Here is an 18,021-nt window from a genome sequence, read left to right on the forward strand (position 1 = left end):
AGAGTATTAAGGTCTAAACAAATGTCTGCTAACGTGCCCGCAGATCCGCTCAGCAGCTGCTCACGGGGTGCGGGTGCGGGACCTCGGTTTGCTGGGAACCTTGAGGCCACCTGACTCCTGGGCTCTAGTGTATTCTTAACCATGAACTTCTGATCTTCAGTTTCTCAAGTAGCTTCCTTTCCTGGGGGGAGTCCCCTCGCCTTTCAGTCATGCTTGAGGTCAAGATCAATAATCCTGGCTTATGTGCCAGGCTCTTGCGAGTGGGGCTGGCTTCGTAATTTTTTTTTTTTTAAAGATTCTATTTATTTATTTGACAGAGAGAGGGAGAGAGATCACAAGTAGACAGAGAGGCAGGCAGAGAGAGGGAGGGGGAAGCAGGCTCCCCACTGAGCAGAGAGGGTTAGGGTTCAGAGCCTTTGGGCAGTGATGGCATCCAGCTAGAACTTATAAGATTCTTTCGTTTTCACTGTATTTATTTATTTAAAAGATGTATTCATTTTTTAGAGAAAGAGAGAGACAGCACAGGGTAGGGAGAGGCGGATGGAGACGGGGAGAGAATCCAAGCAGACTCTGCACTGAGTACAGAGCCCAACATGCGGCTCGACCTTATGACTCTGAGGTCAAGACCTGAGCCAAAACCAAGAGTTGGATGCTTAACCCACTGTGCCATCCAAGTGTCCCTCATTTTATATATATATATATATATATATATATATATATATATATATATATATTTATATATATACACTTGTATATGTAATATATATGTATATATAATATAATTAATATATAAATATATTTACTTTTAAAAATACCATCCTGGGGGCACCTGCATGGCTCAGTGAGTTAAAGCCTCTGCCTTCAGCTCAGGTCATGATCCTGGGGTCCTGGGATCGAGCCCCGCATCGGGCTCTCTGCTCAGCGGGGAGCCTGCTTCCCTCTCTCTCTCTCTGCCTGCTTCTCTGCCTACTTGTGATCCCTCTTTCTCTCTCTGTGTCAAATAAATAAATAAAATAGTAAAAAAAATACTACCCTGGGTGGCTCAGGGATTTAAGCAGCTGACTTAAATTCAAGAATGTAAGTTATTTTATTTTTATTATGATTTTGTGGGCGAGGGGCAGAAGGAGGAGAGAGAATCTTAAGTAGGCTCCACACCCAGCGTGTGAGTCCAATGGGGGGCTTGATCTCACAACCCTGAGATCACGCCCTGAGCCCGAATCAAGAGTTGGACTTTTAACCGACTGGGCCACCCAGGTGCTCCAGGATATTTTAAGTTTTAATGACGAAATCCAAACTCAGAGGAAGGAAGGTGGGGAATGAAGGACTGAATGCAATTTGGAGGCTCACCTTGGGGTGAAGCTGCGGAGTTCGAGCCTTTGTCGAGGCTACTGGCTTCTGTGTCTTAGGTCCCCCCCGCTGGGGCCCCGGATCTGACTGTGGCTGTTTGCTCGGTGACTTGATCACACACTTGGTTCCACTGACTACAGGTGAGACAATGTCCAATCTTGGACCTAGAAATTTATGGAAATGACGTGAGCTGGCCACGGCGCACCGCTGCAGTGTTTTTACCCGTGAAACTTACTCCGAGGGCTTCTTCTACCGCCTCCCCAAGGTCCCCACATCAACCTGCACGCCAGCTTCAGAAGCGTAGGAAAGAGCCTGCGACGCATCAGTGCAGCCGGGCTCTGAAAATAGCAGCCGAAGCCACAAACCAGAGAATAGACCTTTGTGAATAGAGTGAAAGACGCAGTTTGCCCCGGGCTCATCTTTTAAGCCACAGATACAACTCCCCACTATTACTAAAATAACACAGTAAAGGTAGGAATCAGCTGGAAAAAGTAGAAAGTAAAATGTCTTAATACATTAGCTTTTCCTTTCCTGATTAAGTTTCCAAGGCCCTAATTTGCCTGCGGGAGCCCAAGAGAGTGAACTGACCAGAAGGCGGGTCATGGAGTCAACGCAAAGCAGAGGTGTGGCCCCGTCCACAGAGGCCAGGCTCAGGATGAAGCAGATGAGGCCGCGACGATGAATGGGTTCACAGGGCAAGAGCTGGCACTCTCCAGGTGCCTGACCCTGGGTGCCACCTTTGCCAACGTGGCTTTACTCCCGTGGTTCCAGAGCACTGGTCTCAAATTAAACTGTTATTCATTTTCCAAACACCATCAAATTTATCTCCTCAGCCAAATTACGACTACGTAGGCAGAGCAGCAGGTTTCAGAAACTTCTCCATTCGACCCGAATCTAAACCACAAAACTTCCTGAGCAGCTTCACACATGGAGCTGCCTTCCCAGCCAGCGCAGCATTTTTCTTGCACCAAGAATATCAAGAGATCAGACCTGAAAATACAAAGTACCAACTGGGGGTTGCCAGACGGGGAGGACGGAAGAAGTGAAGAAGGGGGATGAAAGGCATAGCCTTGGGAACAGAGTCAATGCGACTAGAGGACTGTTGTATGCTCACATTGGGAGCTCCACACAGCATAACGCAGAGCTGTTGAATCACTGTGTTATACATGTGAAACTGACGTAACATTGCTTGTTGACTATATTAAAAAAAAAAGAATACCAAGTGATACTTTTGGGAGTCAGACCTATTGTCTGGACAGTCTATGTGTTTTTGAGTGGCACCAAAGTCATACTCTAATCATTTTTTTTTTTTTTAAGATTTTTTGTTTATTTATTTGACAGAGAGAGGAGACACAGCAAGAGAGGGAACACAAGCAGGGGGAGCAGGAGAGGGAGAAGCAGGCTTCCCACTGAGCAGGGAGCCCGATGTGGGCCTCGATCCTGGGACCTTGGGATCATGACCTGAGCCGAAGGCAGCTGCTTAACGACTGAACCACCCAGGTGCCCCTCCATACTCTCATCTTTCCCTGACCATATTTAATTTTCCTCTGACCATTACTAGTGATTCCAAGGCTAAAAAGTTATGCCGAGTCCCTTATGGAGTTTGAGGTAGCTTGACAGATTAAAAAGTCAGAGAGGAAGGGAAGAGAGCTTAGCAGATGACAGAGAAGAAAAGAGAGCAACAGGCAGGAAGAGGCTCATTTTTTTTTTTATACTTTAAGCCCAAAACCCAAGCCCGGTGGCCCGAAGATGGAGTAAAACCTCTTCCTGTTACTTCGAAGTGCCTCAGAGATGCCAAAGGAAGGTTTCAGTGGATCATTTAATATATCTGTTCTTGCTTCCAAAAGATAAATGAAATACCATCACCTCCATTAAGTGATCAAGGTTACCACCACCAGCAGGGTAATTCAAAATTCTGTTACCTCAATAGGATGTAGTGGGAGGAGCACAGAACCACCGATATTCCTGCCAGAAATGTGTAACTAGAACCCAAACCCTGAGAAAAGCATCAACAAACCCAAACTGAGGGACAGTCTGCAAAACAGCCTGTAATCTTCAAATGTCAAGGTCATTGTAACAAATGTGGATTGTTCCAGACTATAGGAGACGGAGATAGGACTACTCCGTGCAACATTTTTCTGGTGATAGAAGGTATTATTGGGCTCATTGGGAAAATCTGTGGATGGTAGTGTTTTCAGGTTTATTTTTACTTCTGATGGATTTATTTGGTGATATAGAACATCTTCAGTTATGGGAATTACGCATTAAAATGTGCAGGAGTGTTGGGACATCGCCTTGCAACCCACTTAATCTTAAAAGATTCAGAAGAAAATGGCCTATTCTTGTAATATTCTTGGTAATTGGTTACTTTTAAATTCAAAATTACCAGGGGCATCTAGGTGGCTCAGTTAAGCATCCAACTCTTGATTTTGGTTCAGGTCATGATCTCATGGTTGTGAGATCGAGCCCCACCTCAGGCTCTGAGCTCAGTGGGGAGCTGGCTTGAGATTCTCTTTCTGCCCCCTTCCCAGCTCCCCCATCCCCGCTCTCTCTCTCAATCCTTAAAGTTCTCTCAATGCCTTTTGTGTCAAACATTTAGGAGCACAATAAAATAAATAAATAAATAAATAAATAAATAAACAAACAAACAGACAATTTTGCTAAAAGTCAAAATTCTTTTAATTTTTTATAAAGAGGTTATAAGGGAAACAGTGCTTAAAACTCCACAGAACTAAGGTTAAGTGGAGACCATAACCAAATAAATACACAAGGACTCGTTTTGACGCTCTTTAAAGCAGTGTTTTTATCCAAAGAAAGATGGTTCTTCTTGATGTGCTTCTCGTTGAATGAAACTTTTATTGACCTTTGTATATATCAAATGCCTAGCTTACGTATCTGAACTCTGAAATAACTTAATGGGACTTACAGTCAAGTGATCTGTTATTGATAATACATAATAATGTCTTGATTTATTATATTCATATATAATAAATTCTTGATGCCTTTAAGTTCATTTCCATGACCATTTTAGTTATTTAGTTATAAATTACAAAATGGCAAGGAAGATTCTGAGGGAGCCTCTGGGTGGCTCAGTGTCAAGCATCCGACTCTTGATCTCAACTGAGGTCTTAATCTTAGGGTTGTGAGTTCAAGCCCGGTGATGGGCTCCATGCCAAGCACGGAGCCTACTTAAAAAAATAGGAAAAGAAAAAAGAAAAAGAAACCGCCCCCCCCAAACCCTTAAGGAAAGTATATAGTAAAGGGCTTCACAAATAAGGGCAATTATTAGAATAAAAAAAAAAAAAAGATTTGTTCGAGGTTCAAAGTTCAAGTCTGAATCCTTGAACTTATAAGATCAACGAGACACCGTTTGTGAATGTTCTTTCAAAAAACCGCCGATGAACTCAGTATCCTGTCAGGAACGGGTGACTCTGGGCCAGCACCAGACACAAGAGGCTTGCGGTATTTGCACTGAATCCAAACCCGGTACATTGTCAGCTGCTTCCCTCGGTTGACTTGCAGTCGGCGATCCACCAGGTTCTGAACCTTTTCCAGTCCAGCAGCAGTGAAAAGCGTGTCCAGCTCCTCTGGTTTGGAAAAGAGATGTTTATGTACTTCCCGCTGAAGAAAAAACATTGTCTACCACTTCCTATGTTTAATGGGGCTCTGTGAGACCATTTTTATTTATATTTTTCAAGTGGCTTGAGCCGGGCTGTTTATTTATAAGTGCAGTAGCAGCTTGGTAACAGCAATTGCATTTAAATGGGGAAACCCAAACCATCTGCGAAGGGCAGCTTGATATCCAGAGGGAGAGCTGAAGAGTCAGCTCAGGGGAGGAATGTTCCAGAAGGGCTTTATGGACACCTTAAGATGACATGCAAAAATCTACACAAATGCAATAACAAAGCCACTTTTTTAGGGGAGAGGTTCTGCCACTTTCACCCAGGGCTCAACAAAGCAACACAATAAAGGGTCCCGGAATGGCAGTGGGCATGGGAGGCAGGGCTGGCCACCGAGGAGAGCCATTCTGGGCTACAGCTGGAGCCGGGGAGCACAGGCCTGGCTCTGGGCACCTACAGGATGACCCAGTCTGCAGGGTGACACCAGTTGCACTGAAGTCTCGCAAAATGGGACAGCTTTCCTGTTTGGGACAGAGTGACAGGGAGGAAGAGGAAGCAGCGAGCGGGTCCCGGGCGGCTGAGCGCAGGGGGATGAACGGCAAGAAAAGGCTGCCAAAGGCGGGAGGGGCCCCCCAGTCTTCCCTCTGAGGGTGAACGGAGCAATGTCCAAGCTGGTGTCTGGGGGACACTGGCGTATGTGAAGAGGAGCGTTTTTGTACCTTGTGTGAAGAAGTAAACTCTGGTGCCGTCCCCTCTCACATAGAAACTTTCGGACAAACACTGACCTGCGAAGCGAGGTGATAAAAATCAGAGAAACTTTCCGGCACCTCTTTGACTCTCACTGCCAATCCCACGTGCAGCACCGACACCGATTTCTTGGGCAGAGAACAGAAGGCTTTCCTCGTGACGCGGGGCACCTGTGGGCTCGTGCTGTGGACATGGGCAGCCCCGGGGGCGCTCAAACCCCAGTGCTCCGTCCTGCGGGCCTCCGCCTTCTCGTCTAGAGCCGGTTCATGCTGCAAATGTTTTGCCCCCTCCCGCATACAATAAATACCACAGACTCTTTGTAAAACAAAATAAAAATCAGTCGATCGATCAAAGCCACAGACTGTAGCTAGACCGACGGGGAGGAAACCTGAGCCACCACGACCGCTGCCCACATCTCTCCACACGGCCACACACACTCACGGGTACGGTCCGCGTGCCCGGCCCTCAGCCAGCACGGCCTCTGACCTAACGTCAGCTTACCAGCCTGCCAGGTAATCCTACACTTCTGGAACGTCACTATAATCTCACTTGCTTTGCTTATTCCTCCCCAGCCACTCTTGTAGACGCGAACCAGTTGGAGACAGTCACCCCGCACACTGCTTTTCTCGTCTGGGAAGGTAGGACAGAGACCCCCCCACCCAGGACCACTGGTGTGGGGTCCACCTCACGCCGCACGTGTGATGCCCCCCTTCTGCAGAGACATTCACTTTGTTTCAAAGACTTTGCCTAAACGCACATTACGTGCTAGTTCTTGAGTAATTCCCCGAAGGACTTTTAGACTGAGTAGATAACACCAGTGTGCTTAAAAAAACAAAATGGAACAAAACAAAAACAAAACCCAAACACCATTTAACAACTTATTTCTACCAGTAATGGAAAAGTGTATCTCCCTCTTTGAAATGGCCAGCAGTAGGTTTAAGAAGTGGTTATCTCACTCTTAAGTTTTGTTACCTTTGTTTCTGGCCACTTGGATCTGCCCTTCGGTGAATCAACTCTAAAATTTTCCTTCCTGTTGTTTTGGGTGGGAGGCCGATCTTCTCCTTATCAATTTGCCAAGAGGCCCTTGAAGAGCAGAGATGATAACTAAGTCTTCATCTGTTCTAGATACAGAAATATTTTGTCTTTCAACTTATGAATGGCATCTTGGGCCATGCTACGTTTAAAATTACTTATGCAATCAAATCTTTCCCCCAAGGTAGCTATTCTGAAAGTAGCTGTCTTGGTTAAGGGATCCCCCCAATACCTAGAGAGCACCAGTCTTCAAAAACATACGACTCTCATCATGTATTAGGTGGCTTTATATACAGAGCTCTAATTCTAGAGTTTCTATGCGATTTCACGGACTTGCAGGTCTAGTCTGATGGCACAACTGTTGCTTTGGTTATAGCAGTAAAATACCTTTTTTAAACCGAAGCTGCGCCATGTCGTAGCGGCCGTAGTCTCGCAGAAGCATCATCCCGCCGGGCTTCAGCAGCCTGCTCAGCCTGCTGATAGCCTTCTGCATCCTGTGGGCCAACAGAGAATGAAGACCAGGTCTCCTCAAGGACAGCATTCCTCTTCCTTGCAGTGTGCCTGGAACAGCCAGCGGACTTCCTAACCCTGACACACACAAACCCCAACATTTCTGCTCCTCGCTTCGGTGACAATGGGAGCACACACCCTGCTTCTCAGGTGCCTTCTGCTGTCCGCTCACGGACATGGCTTTGACCTACTCCCTTCGATATGCAGAGGCCTGAGGATAACCTGCTTCTGCTGGAGGGCTCCAACTTCCATACTCTGCGGCTGGTTCACTTCCTTTTCCTCCTGGGACGGCCTCATGGGGAAGCCACCCCTGCCCTGTGCTCCAGGGGCTCTCAGGGCACAGCCCTAAGAATCCCCGGTGAGGATTGCTGGTGAGCTGACTCATCCGTCTGCCCCCAGGGCCTGAGCGCTCCCAAGGCACAGACTGCACCTTTCCATTTGTTAAATGAAGACGAAACCTCAAGCACTCACAATTTACACGGTGAGTCAGTAGGCGAACGGGTGCCACGGGCAGAGCACTCTACCTTCTGACTGCACGATCCACACGCAGGCCCAGTGCCGGTTTCGGCTGTACTAACCTCCAAGTATCAATGCTACAAAGCCCACTTAAATATTGAATCAAGAGTTTTAACTTTAATGTTTTGTTTCAGTCCACGTCAGCTTTTAAGTCTGTAACATTTAAACTTCTACTGATATTTTAGCTATCAAACTCTACCGCCAACGTGGGACTTGAACTCATGACCCTGAGATCAAGAGTTGCGTGGTCTACCAGCTGCGCCAGCCAGGTGCCCTGAGACCTCTGCAGTTACGAACATTTAGAACCACACCTGGCCTTTTGGGCTGTCCCGCACCTGCCTATTTGCACGCTCACAATATCCCTGTTAGGTCAGATGACTCAGTGCTCGCCTCAAGGAAATGTGGGACAGAGACAATCGCTCATTCCTCTGGGTCTCTGGCTGACGCTGCTTCCTGAGGACAGTATCTCATCAGGACAGCTGGCTCCCCCACGTCCAGGAAGCTCTAACAGTATCCTGCAGGGTTCAGGAACTGACTTTCGTTTCACCTGAACTTGATCTTACGGAATTCCCCTATACTGCGGTTTTCCAAAGTGCTTAAACATAAAGGAACCCGAGTAAGGCTTCACTATAAATTCTGTGTTAATAAGCCTGCTTTACTGAAAGCATCTGAAAAGCCCAACAAGGGGAGGCCGGCTGGTTCAGTCTGTAGAGTGTGTGGCTCTTGATCGTAGGGTTGTGGGTTTGAGTCCCACGCTGGGTGTAGAGATTACTTAAAAATAACATGTTATAGGGACGCCTGGGTGGCTCAGTTGGTTAAGCAGCTGCCTTCGGCTCAGGTCATGATCCCAGCGTCCTGGGATCGAGTCCCACATCGGGCTCCTTGCTTGGCAGGGAGCCTGCTTCTCCCTCTGCCTCTGCCTGCCACTCTGTCTGCCTGTGCTCACTCTCGCTTCTCTCTCTATGACAAATAAATAAATAAAATCTTTAAAAAAAAAAAAATGTTATAGGTTTATTTATTTTTTTTGAAGATTTTAGTTATTTATTTGAGAGAGAGAGAGAGAGTGAGTGAGAGTGAGTGAGACATCACAGGAGGGGGTGAGATGGGGGTAGGCAGACTCCCCACTGAGCAGGGAGCCCACTGCAAGACTTGATCCCAGGACCCTGAGATCATGGCCCGAGCCTAGGGCAGACGCTTAGCCACCTGAGCCACCCAGGCGCCCTGTTAAATAACATCCTAAAGTAAAATAAAAAAGGCCAACGAGGGGATGGTATCTAACAGCTGTGGCACACAGTGTTCTAAAACAGCATGCTGACACTATCAGCAGGAGGGGTCCCCACACACCCACTGGCGACCGCTCTCCTATCCCCGGACGTTCAACCTGAGCACTGAAAAGAAGAACCAACCGCTGCAGCCAGCAGGCAGCGGTTTACAGGCAAACAGGTTCAGGAAAAGGGGTGAGGCACTTGCATCGCTCTGACAGAGTGGCCTTTCCAGGCCCATCAGATCATCCTGCTTACTCAGGGTCCAACCCTGGTATCAAGGTGCCTGACCCGAGCTTCGTTTTTGTTACACTACTGGTTAAGGGACCCAAAACTTACTTGTCTGGAATGACCGCCGAGAGAACAAATATGAGGATGATGACATCGAGGCTACCCCCGGGCACTGGGTAAGTCGCGTCTTCATCACACAGATCGTGAACAAAGGCAAAGCACCGACAAGGATCATATGCTGAATTTGTCTGCATAGTTGGAAGACCACAGGTTAGAAAATGTTCTCTCTCTCTCTCTCTCTCTCTCACACACACACACACACACACACACACACACGAGCCCGGAGGAAAGCTTATCTTGCTTTAAGTGTAACTGCGGCTACTGCGTGCCGAGGGTTATTGCCCTAAATTATGAAGGCATGCATTCTGACTCAAAGGCTAAGAACACCCAACAATTCCAGGGAGGAGCCTGTGGAATCCAAGTGGCATTTTCATTTTATTTATTTACTTTTAAAGATCTTATTTACTTATTTGACAGACAGAAATCACAAGTAGGCAGAGAGTCAGGCAGAGAGAGAGAGGGGGGGAAGTAGGCTCCCTGCTGAGCAGAGAGCCCGATGCGGGGCTCGATCCCAGGACACTGGGATCATGACCTGAGCTGAAGGCAGAGGCTTTAACCCACTGGGCCACCCAGGCACCCCATTCATTTTATTTATTTTTTAAACTTTTCTTTATTTTTTTATTTTATTTTATTTTTTTAAAGATTTTATTTATTTATTTGACAGAGAGAAATCACAAGTAGGCAGAGAGGCAGGCAGAGAGAGAGGAGGAAGCAGGCTCCCTGCTGAGCAGAAAGCCCGATGTGGGGCTTGAACCCAGGACCTGGGATCATGACCTGAGCCGAAGGCAGTGGCTTAACCCACTGAGCCACCCAGGCGCCCCTAAACTTTTCTTTAAAACAAGATTTTATTTGAGGGAGAGAGCAGAGCGAGTGAGAGAGCACAGGGTGAGGCAGAGGGAGAAGCAGACTCCCAACTGGTCCTTTTTTTTTTTTTTTTAAAGATTTTATTCATTTATTTGGGAGAGAGTGCACGTGAGAGAGAGAGCATGAGCCGGGGAGAGGGGTAGAGGGAGAAGGGAACCAGACTCCCCGCTGAGCAGGGAACCTGATGTGGTGGCTCAGTCCCAGGACCCTGGGATCATGACCTGAGCTGAAGGCAGATCCTAACCCACCGAGCCACCCAGGTGCCCGCACCCCCCCCCAAATGGTACTTTTAAAATGGAATGTTTTAGGGGCACCTGGCTGGTTCAGTTGATAGAACATGTGACTCTCGATCTCAGGGTCGTGAGTTCAAGTCCCATGTTGAGGGTACAGCTTACTCAATTTTAAAAAATGAATGAATGAATGAATGAATGGGGGAGGCTCCTGCGTTGCTCAGTTAGTTAAGCATCTGACTCTTGATCTCAACTCAGGTCATGATCTCAGGGTTGTAAGATGGAGCCCTGTGTTGGGGTCCATGCTGGGTGTGGAGCCTGCTGAGGATTCTCTCTCTCTCCTGCCTCCCCCACCCCCACTCTCACACACTTGCAGTCTCTTAAAAAAAAAAATGTTCTTGATTATTCTGCTTTATTTGCTTATTTTTTTTTTTAAGATTTTATTTATTTGACAAGGAGAGACCTAATGAGAGAGCGGACACAAGCAGGGGGAGTGGGAGAGGGAGAAGCAGACTCCCTGCTGAGCAGGGAGCCTGATGCGGGGCTTGATCCCAGAACCCTGGGATCATGACCTGAACCGAAGGCAGATGCTTAACGACCGAGCCACCCAGGCGCCCCTATTCTACTTTTATTCTTTATTCTTACTCTGATGCACAAAAATTAGATTTGAGGACTGCAAAGTTCTCAGGGAGGTAAATGGCCACAAGGAAAAAGAAAAATCTCATCAGGAGAAAGAGAAAACACACTGACACTGAAACATTTAAAAGCATGATTTAAAACAACTCCCAACCCAACTATAGCATATTACACACATCACAGAATTCTCCAGGAAAACCTATTAGATGTGGAAAATTTAACTTTATATTTTGTCCTAAAATTAACAAAAGATAAAAATAAATAAAATTAACTAAAGAGAAGTCTCAATATTCAACTGGTCTAGATCCATAAAAGTAACTCACTCCAGAAAGACATGGAGTTACCAACTCTGGAGCTCCTGTGCTAGGAGCAGTAGACATGATTGTAACAGACTTATTTTAGGGTAATTCCTCTTTCTGTATCTCTCTTCTCCAAAAATGTGACTTCGCTTCTCACTGGCCACAGCTAATTCAAACAGGGCAAGTAGATCACCAGCTTGGCCAGGTCAACCAGACTCTTTCTGGGGACTTTGGAATCAGGATGAGCCATTCTGGTGAGGTTCTGAGAATGCCTGAATGGAGTAGATGTGTAAGGGGCAGGTATGTCGGGATCATGTGAAAAACCTATTACGGAAAGTTGGTCTGTAAAGAGGAGAACAAAGGACAAATGGGCTGTGGGCTATGTGAGATATGAAACCATGAGCTTGAGGGAGTTACTGTGACAGGAAGAGGAGGGAGTAGTAACATGTCACCAGCTAGTCAACCTCCTTGGTATCTGCCACCTCTTCAGGGCTGAGTGACAGCCCTGGCTACATTTTATGCCCTTGGGTTCTAGGACCTTCTCTTTCTTTCTTTTTTTTTTTTTTTTTAAAAAAGATTTTATTTATTTATTTGACAGATAGAGATAGGCTGAGAGGCAGGCAGAGAGAGAGAGAGGAGGAAGCAGGCTCCCCGCTGAGCAGAGAGCCCGATGCGGGGCTCGATCCCAGGACCCCGGGATCACGACCCGAGCCAAAGGCAGAGGCTTTAACCCACTGAGCCACCCAGGCGCCCCTAGGACCTTCTCTTTCATTGACTGAGTTGGTCTAGGTGTTTCCGTGACTTGTAACTCAAAGAACCCTGACTAGAAACAATCTTCTCATTTTAATACTTAAAACCTACGTTTACAGAGGTCAGGACACCTGCTGGAAGCTCCACAGCGGCCAGTGACACCTTCCAGGTTCACGCTTGGTTCTTTCCTCTACTCCCAGCTGTTTCAGTAAGTCTTTTACTTTCAAACCACATAAGAATAATAAAGATTTGCTAGAGACCTTGATTTTTAAGAGACCCTTTCCTCTTTAATCAGAGACAGTCACAGACAGGAACTACTGCACTTACCCGGACCAGTTCTATGGCTGTGGAAGAAAAATCACAACAGTAAACAAAGAGTCCCGGATCACTGAAATGGGCAGAAAAAACAGAACAATTAAGACTAGAAACTGAATTATTTCTGTTTTCTCTCCTGTGTAGCAAAGTTAAAATATCAAAGGCATCAGATATTAGCAGTCAAACAGGTTTTGAAGCTCACCAATTTTCCTGATGACAAAGATAACTTAGAAATTGACACCTCCTGTCACCCATGGTTCCCAGTAACCACTATTACCAGTCTGCTGCAGTAAGTTTTGAGAAACAACACACCCCTTTCTCCTCTTTGCTGTCCTATAGTTAAACTTTACAACACACTTACTTGTTGGTTTGTAAAACCGGAAAGACTGTGTTTCCCACACCACAACCAACCTGCAGACAGAAATGAACTTTTAGTTACAGGACTTTCCAAAGAATGAATTTTAATTCCCTAGCGCTAGATAAATAATCAACAATAGATAATCCTGCTTAATTGTATTAGTAGGAAAGGTACAGTGACCACAGTTGAATAGTACCCATGACAATCCCTGACCTTGACCTCAGGAAGTTTAAAAAGAGGTAGCCATAAAAGACAAGAGCATGGGCTCTTGATAGCAGAAGGGAGCTGATGTGGAAAAAAGGGCATGGATTGCTTTTACTTTTTGAGTTTTAGCAAATGGTCCTATAGATGAAATGTTTTTTTTTTCTTATTAATACAGTATTTATTTGTCTTCCCTGTCAAACCCTGAGCCAACCACTTGCCCCAGGCTGCCTGGGAGGTATAGGAAAAGGAACATACAGGCCAGACGAGATACAGAAAGGCCTATGGGAGGTGGAGACAGCTCCTCCCCATAATGGAAGAGGAGAAAGGCCACCATCAGGCAAAAGAGCCCCATGGCCTCTGAGACGGCAGCACCCAGAATGGCATGGGAGAAGAGCTGCTGCTTCAGAGAGGGGGCATGACCAGTGATGAGGTTCCCAAACAGTCCCAATTCCAACCCCGGAGCCAGTCTCCCTGACCGTGGCAGCCCCAGCCCCAATGAACTTGGCTACTGTGTCGATGTCCCTTGAAATGGCATTGGTTTGGAAGCTGCACCTAGTAGAGAGGTCAGGGGACGTGGGGCTGCCGAGCTGCTAGGCTCTCATCTGTCAGTGTCTCAGGGCTTTCAGCACCGCTGCAGTGATCGACTCAACAGCTGAGAGGTGCACCTGACCAAGGACGGGGTGGAGACGATCTTTGCACAGGTGTACATTTTCTGGGGATGAGGGGCTATGGCAGGAGAGCCGCTCCCGGTGCAGAGAAGACAGAGAGAGCAGATAAAATATTTTCTTACCGAATGGCACTGTATCATTATTGGAAACATGCTTCTCAGACTTAGCAGAAAAATTCATGAAAAGGGGATCATGGATCACAGTGTCCTAAACATGGTGCTGGGTGTCCTAATAACAGTGACCATTTGGGATTGGGTGCCTAACCCTTGGTTTCAGCTCGGGTCATGATCTTGGGGTCATGGGATGGAGCCCTGAATCAGGCTCTGTGTTCAGTGCGGAGTCCACTAGAAATGATCTCCCTTTCTCTATCCCTCTGCTTCTCCCCTGCTTTCACGCATGACCTCTTTCTAAAATAATGAATGAAATCTTTAAAAACAAAAACAAAAAAACCCCCAAAACCCAAAAAAAAAAAAAAGAGCGCCCATTTACTAAGGTCTTACTCCACGCCAGGCACTATTGTTAGCCATTTTACATCAACATCTTAATATCTGTAATTCTCATAACCGCTGTGAGGCAGACAGAGAGGGAGAAGACCGCTTCCGCTTGGGGAGGAGAAGGGATTAGGAATAAGGTCAGGGCTAGAGTACTCAACCCCAAGGCTAATCAGCCTCCAGTGGAGTGCAGAGTCACCACTTACAAATCTGCATTATAGTCCCTACCCAGACATGTTTCCAGGTCTAGCCTGGCCTCAGCACCAACATGCACACGAAGAAGACAAGAATTCTCCTCTGCCTGAGAAGCAGGCACCATCCCAACCAACCCCCTCCCCCGCCCAGGACTCCTCCAGTGGCCGGTAGAGCAAGATACGACAACGTTCGGATGCAAGAGGAGGTTCCCAGGAAGCACCTCAGGTGATCTACCTTTGCCACAACACCCAGATATCTGGGCTGAATTCAGGGCAAGTCATTAGTTCCAAAGTGGAGGTGTTTCTAGGCCAACCTAAGGGTCAGTGCTAGTCAGTGTCTTCAGGAAGAATCACTTTTGGGGTCTGCCTCTCCAGGCCAAGCACGTGTACAAGAGAACAGCTTCATTAACCCCACTATCAGGACAACAGAGGGGGGTTACCTCAAGTATTCTTTTTTTTTTTTTTTTTTAAAGATTTATTTATTTGAGAGAGAGAGCGCGTGCGCACGTGAGAGAGAGATCACAAGTAGGCGGGGGGGGGGGAAGCAGGCTCCCCGTTGAGCAACAACCCTGATGCAGGGCTCGATCCCAGGACCCTGAGATCATGACCTGAGCCCAAGGCAGAGGCTTAATCCACTGAGCCACCCAGGCGCCCCTACCTCAAGTATTCTGTAGGTGGCTGAGGACCCAGGGAACTCATCGGCACGGATTTCCAGGTGACTGAGTTTCCGAGTCACATCTTCTTCCAAAGGAGGCATCTGTGTTTTATGTCCAAGGCTATCTGAAGAACACGTGTGCTGTTCTTCTGTTTTTAAACCAGGTCCCTCCTCTTTGCTCCTACCTTCAGGTACTTCACTCCTCTTGTTCTCTGAGAGCCAATCATTCAAGTCATTGTGGTTTGGGTTAGGTGCCAACTCTGGGAATTCAGTGAAAAGCCAATGTCTATCCTTGAAAAACCCGTTTTCGTGGATTTTGTAGAACTCGTTCCAGTATTTGTGGGCATTGACTTCATAATCAACTGTAAATATTAAAGAAAGAATTTAAAAACCCATCTCTTGGTATTTTACGTACCCTTAATGTCAAATGTCATTCCGCTTCACTGAGTGTCATTTTATATCAAAGCATCCTCAAGTGGCGCCATAATCTCAGAGCTGGAAACCTTGTAGTCCTAACCACCTACCCTATCTGAATTCCCTCTGCATCTTGTCCTTCTAGGGAGAAACGTCTACCAGGGAACTTTCTACCAATTCTTCACCCACATCTCTGGGTGACTCTTAGCTATTAGAAAATTCTAACATTAAGGAAAAAAAAATTCTGACAATTAAGCAAAAAAAAAAAAAAAAAAAAATCTACCTTCTGGTCAGAAAGTCCTAATACTTCTTATGGCCACACAGAACAATTCTCTTGTATTTAAGGGCAGTTATTTCCCCCCTCTAAATCCTCTATTTTACAGGCGAAATGTTCCAGGTTCTTCAGTCATTCCCCATGTGAACTCAAGTGTTAATGACACATACGGCTCTTCTTTACATACACTCCTCTGTCTGCGGTTTTTATTGAATGTGGAGCTAAGAAATGAATTCAATACTACTAAAAGATCCTAAAAACGGGAACAAGGCTAAAAGGAAAGGAGAAATGCTGAGAAGAGGGAAAAATATCTTCAGATGATTATACAGTTTTGATGAGAGAGGACAGGAGAGACTTAAGAAAGGTAGTCTGTTTCCATTGTAGTTTCAGGTGATCAAGGCAGTGGCAAGTCCTAGACGTCAGTTTTCTCTTTGCAATACAGGGCCTTGACGAGAGTAGTAGAAACGGAAAAAAAAAAAAAAAATCTAAGAAATCAGATTTTAGTTTCTCCACTCCTACTACTATCTAACTGCTTACCTCTGGGTAAGGCACTTAATGTCCTGTGGTCCAAGTTTCTTTAACTGTAAAAAGAGGATATTGGACTACATGATTTTCAAAATCCCTTTCAACTCTAACTTACTTTGATCTATCTAGTTTCTGTCAAACTATGTAAGGTGAATATTTTATAACTGGAATCTTCTAATTGCTATAGTGAACTGTGGGATACTACTCTCCCAATTTCTTTTTTTTTTTTTTTAAAGATTTTATTTATTTATTTGACAGAGAGAGATCACAAGTAGACAGAGAGGCAGGCAGAGAGAGAGAGAGAGAGGGAAGCAGGCTCCCTGCTGAGCAGAGAGCCCGATGCGGGACTCGATCCCAGGAACCTGAGATCATGACCTGAGCCGAAGGCAGAGGCTTTAGCCCACTGAGCCACCCAGGCGCCCTACTCTCCCAATTTCAAGTCCTACTTGCAAATTGTCTTTTAGGACATAGGCTCAGCCAGGCCTAGTTTTAGTATCTAGAGTTATTTTGCAATGAAATCACTCGCCTCTCCAGAAGTGGTCTCTTTTTTCTTTGGCCACACTTACCTACACTCCTCTTCACCCAGTTTTCCTTGGCAGAAGCCCTAAAACCTCACAGCCATCACACCAGTCATTAGCTCCCTCCCGGAATAAACTGAGAATCTGATCGCTAGAATCTAGCTTCAATCACATCTCCTCAGCCAAAAAAGTATAATCATATAGACGAAGCAGAGCCTCTAAGTGGACCATGTGACCACACGCTTGGATAGTCCTATTAATATGGGTCTAGTCGACTAGCTAAAAATTAATCGGTAGAAAATCAAGATACAGTTACTCCCTCTCAAATAAAGCCAAAACCAAAACTCCCTCTTCGCCCTAACAAGATTTCAGGGTGAAACTCTTTTGCGTCCTCACCCATCCCCTCCCCTCCCGTTCTACCCCCAACTTCGGGGTCAGTCTTGGCGATCTAGGTTCTCTAGCCTCTCGGGGAGAGCGCCTCGAGCAGTACGCGGGCTGCTGCTACCACTGAGGGCCCACCTAAGCGCACCTTGCTTCTCCTGGCACACCCGCGGGGTACTGTTCTCCTGGACTTTCCTCTCCGCAGCGGCGGCCTGCTCTTCTGACCACTCCACATTGTCCCTGGGAAAATCAAACAGGCAGCTTAGGGGCCTCACGTTCCAGCTGCGGGCAGGATAAGTCTCTGGCCATGCAGCGCCTCTCCCGTGGAAGGACAGCGCCTCAAGCAGGGCAGCGGGACTCGTGGCCCGCGATCAGGGGATTTTCAGAGCACACGGGGATGCGGGACAGAGGGCGAGCCGCAGATCGGACGAGGGGTAGGGCGGTTACCAGGCATTATGGTGGAAAACGCGCGCCGGATCGCTCAGGAATCTGCTCCCAAACTGTTGCCGCTTCTCGCCGACAGCAGCCGGAGCGCATTCAGGGTAGGAGTCCGCCATGACACCGGAGCCGGATATGCCTGCCTTTCACACACGCGAAAACTTCCTGCGGGGCCACGCCCCCTCCGGAAGTCGCGGGATCTGGGCGGGAAAAGAGCAAGGAGGGGCGGGGCAGCTCTGAACTCCCGGGTCTAGGTTGGAGCTGGAGCTCCGCCCTGTGGGGGCGGGCCCTGAGTTGGGAGGCGTTCTCCCGGGAAGGGGCGCTCGCCCACAGATTTTCTCTGAGCTGGCTTTCTCCCTTCCGGGCAAAGGGGCTGGAGGCGGTGCAGGTCCATTCGGAAGTGGGAGACAGGGATCGCTGGG

The 18,021-nt window shown here is 47.0% G+C and overlaps 1 protein-coding gene across 8 annotated transcripts; it reads right to left on the reverse strand.

Annotated features, from left to right (window-relative positions):
• Positions 1-1,237: 1,237 nt before the first annotated feature.
• Positions 1,238-17,742, reverse strand: METTL2A (methyltransferase 2A, methylcytidine). 8 transcript variants are annotated; one of them, XM_047708983.1, is made up of 9 exons: positions 17,609-17,742; positions 17,310-17,401; positions 15,053-15,411; positions 12,841-12,890; positions 12,492-12,552; positions 9,374-9,513; positions 7,134-7,240; positions 5,687-5,752; positions 1,247-1,511 (listed from the first exon to the last, which is right to left on the reverse strand). In XM_047708983.1, the coding sequence occupies exons 1-9, from the start codon at positions 17,716-17,718 to the stop codon at positions 1,270-1,272; spliced, it is 1,227 nt and encodes a 408-aa protein (XP_047564939.1). In that variant the 5' UTR covers positions 17,719-17,742; the 3' UTR covers positions 1,247-1,269. The 8 variants fall into 8 exon arrangements, 6 of the variants coding, with proteins under 6 accessions (XP_047564945.1, XP_047564942.1, XP_047564939.1 ...); XR_007123562.1 differs by having other exon boundaries at positions 1,493-1,511; positions 7,134-7,307; XM_047708984.1 differs by lacking the exon at positions 1,247-1,511 and adding an exon at positions 4,003-4,934 and having other exon boundaries at positions 17,609-17,737.
• Between the last annotated feature and the right edge of the window lie 279 nt (positions 17,743-18,021).

Source organism: Lutra lutra, chromosome 16 (assembly GCF_902655055.1).
Source record: "Lutra lutra chromosome 16, mLutLut1.2, whole genome shotgun sequence".
In the NCBI taxonomy this organism is placed as follows: Eukaryota; Metazoa; Chordata; class Mammalia; order Carnivora; family Mustelidae; genus Lutra; species Lutra lutra.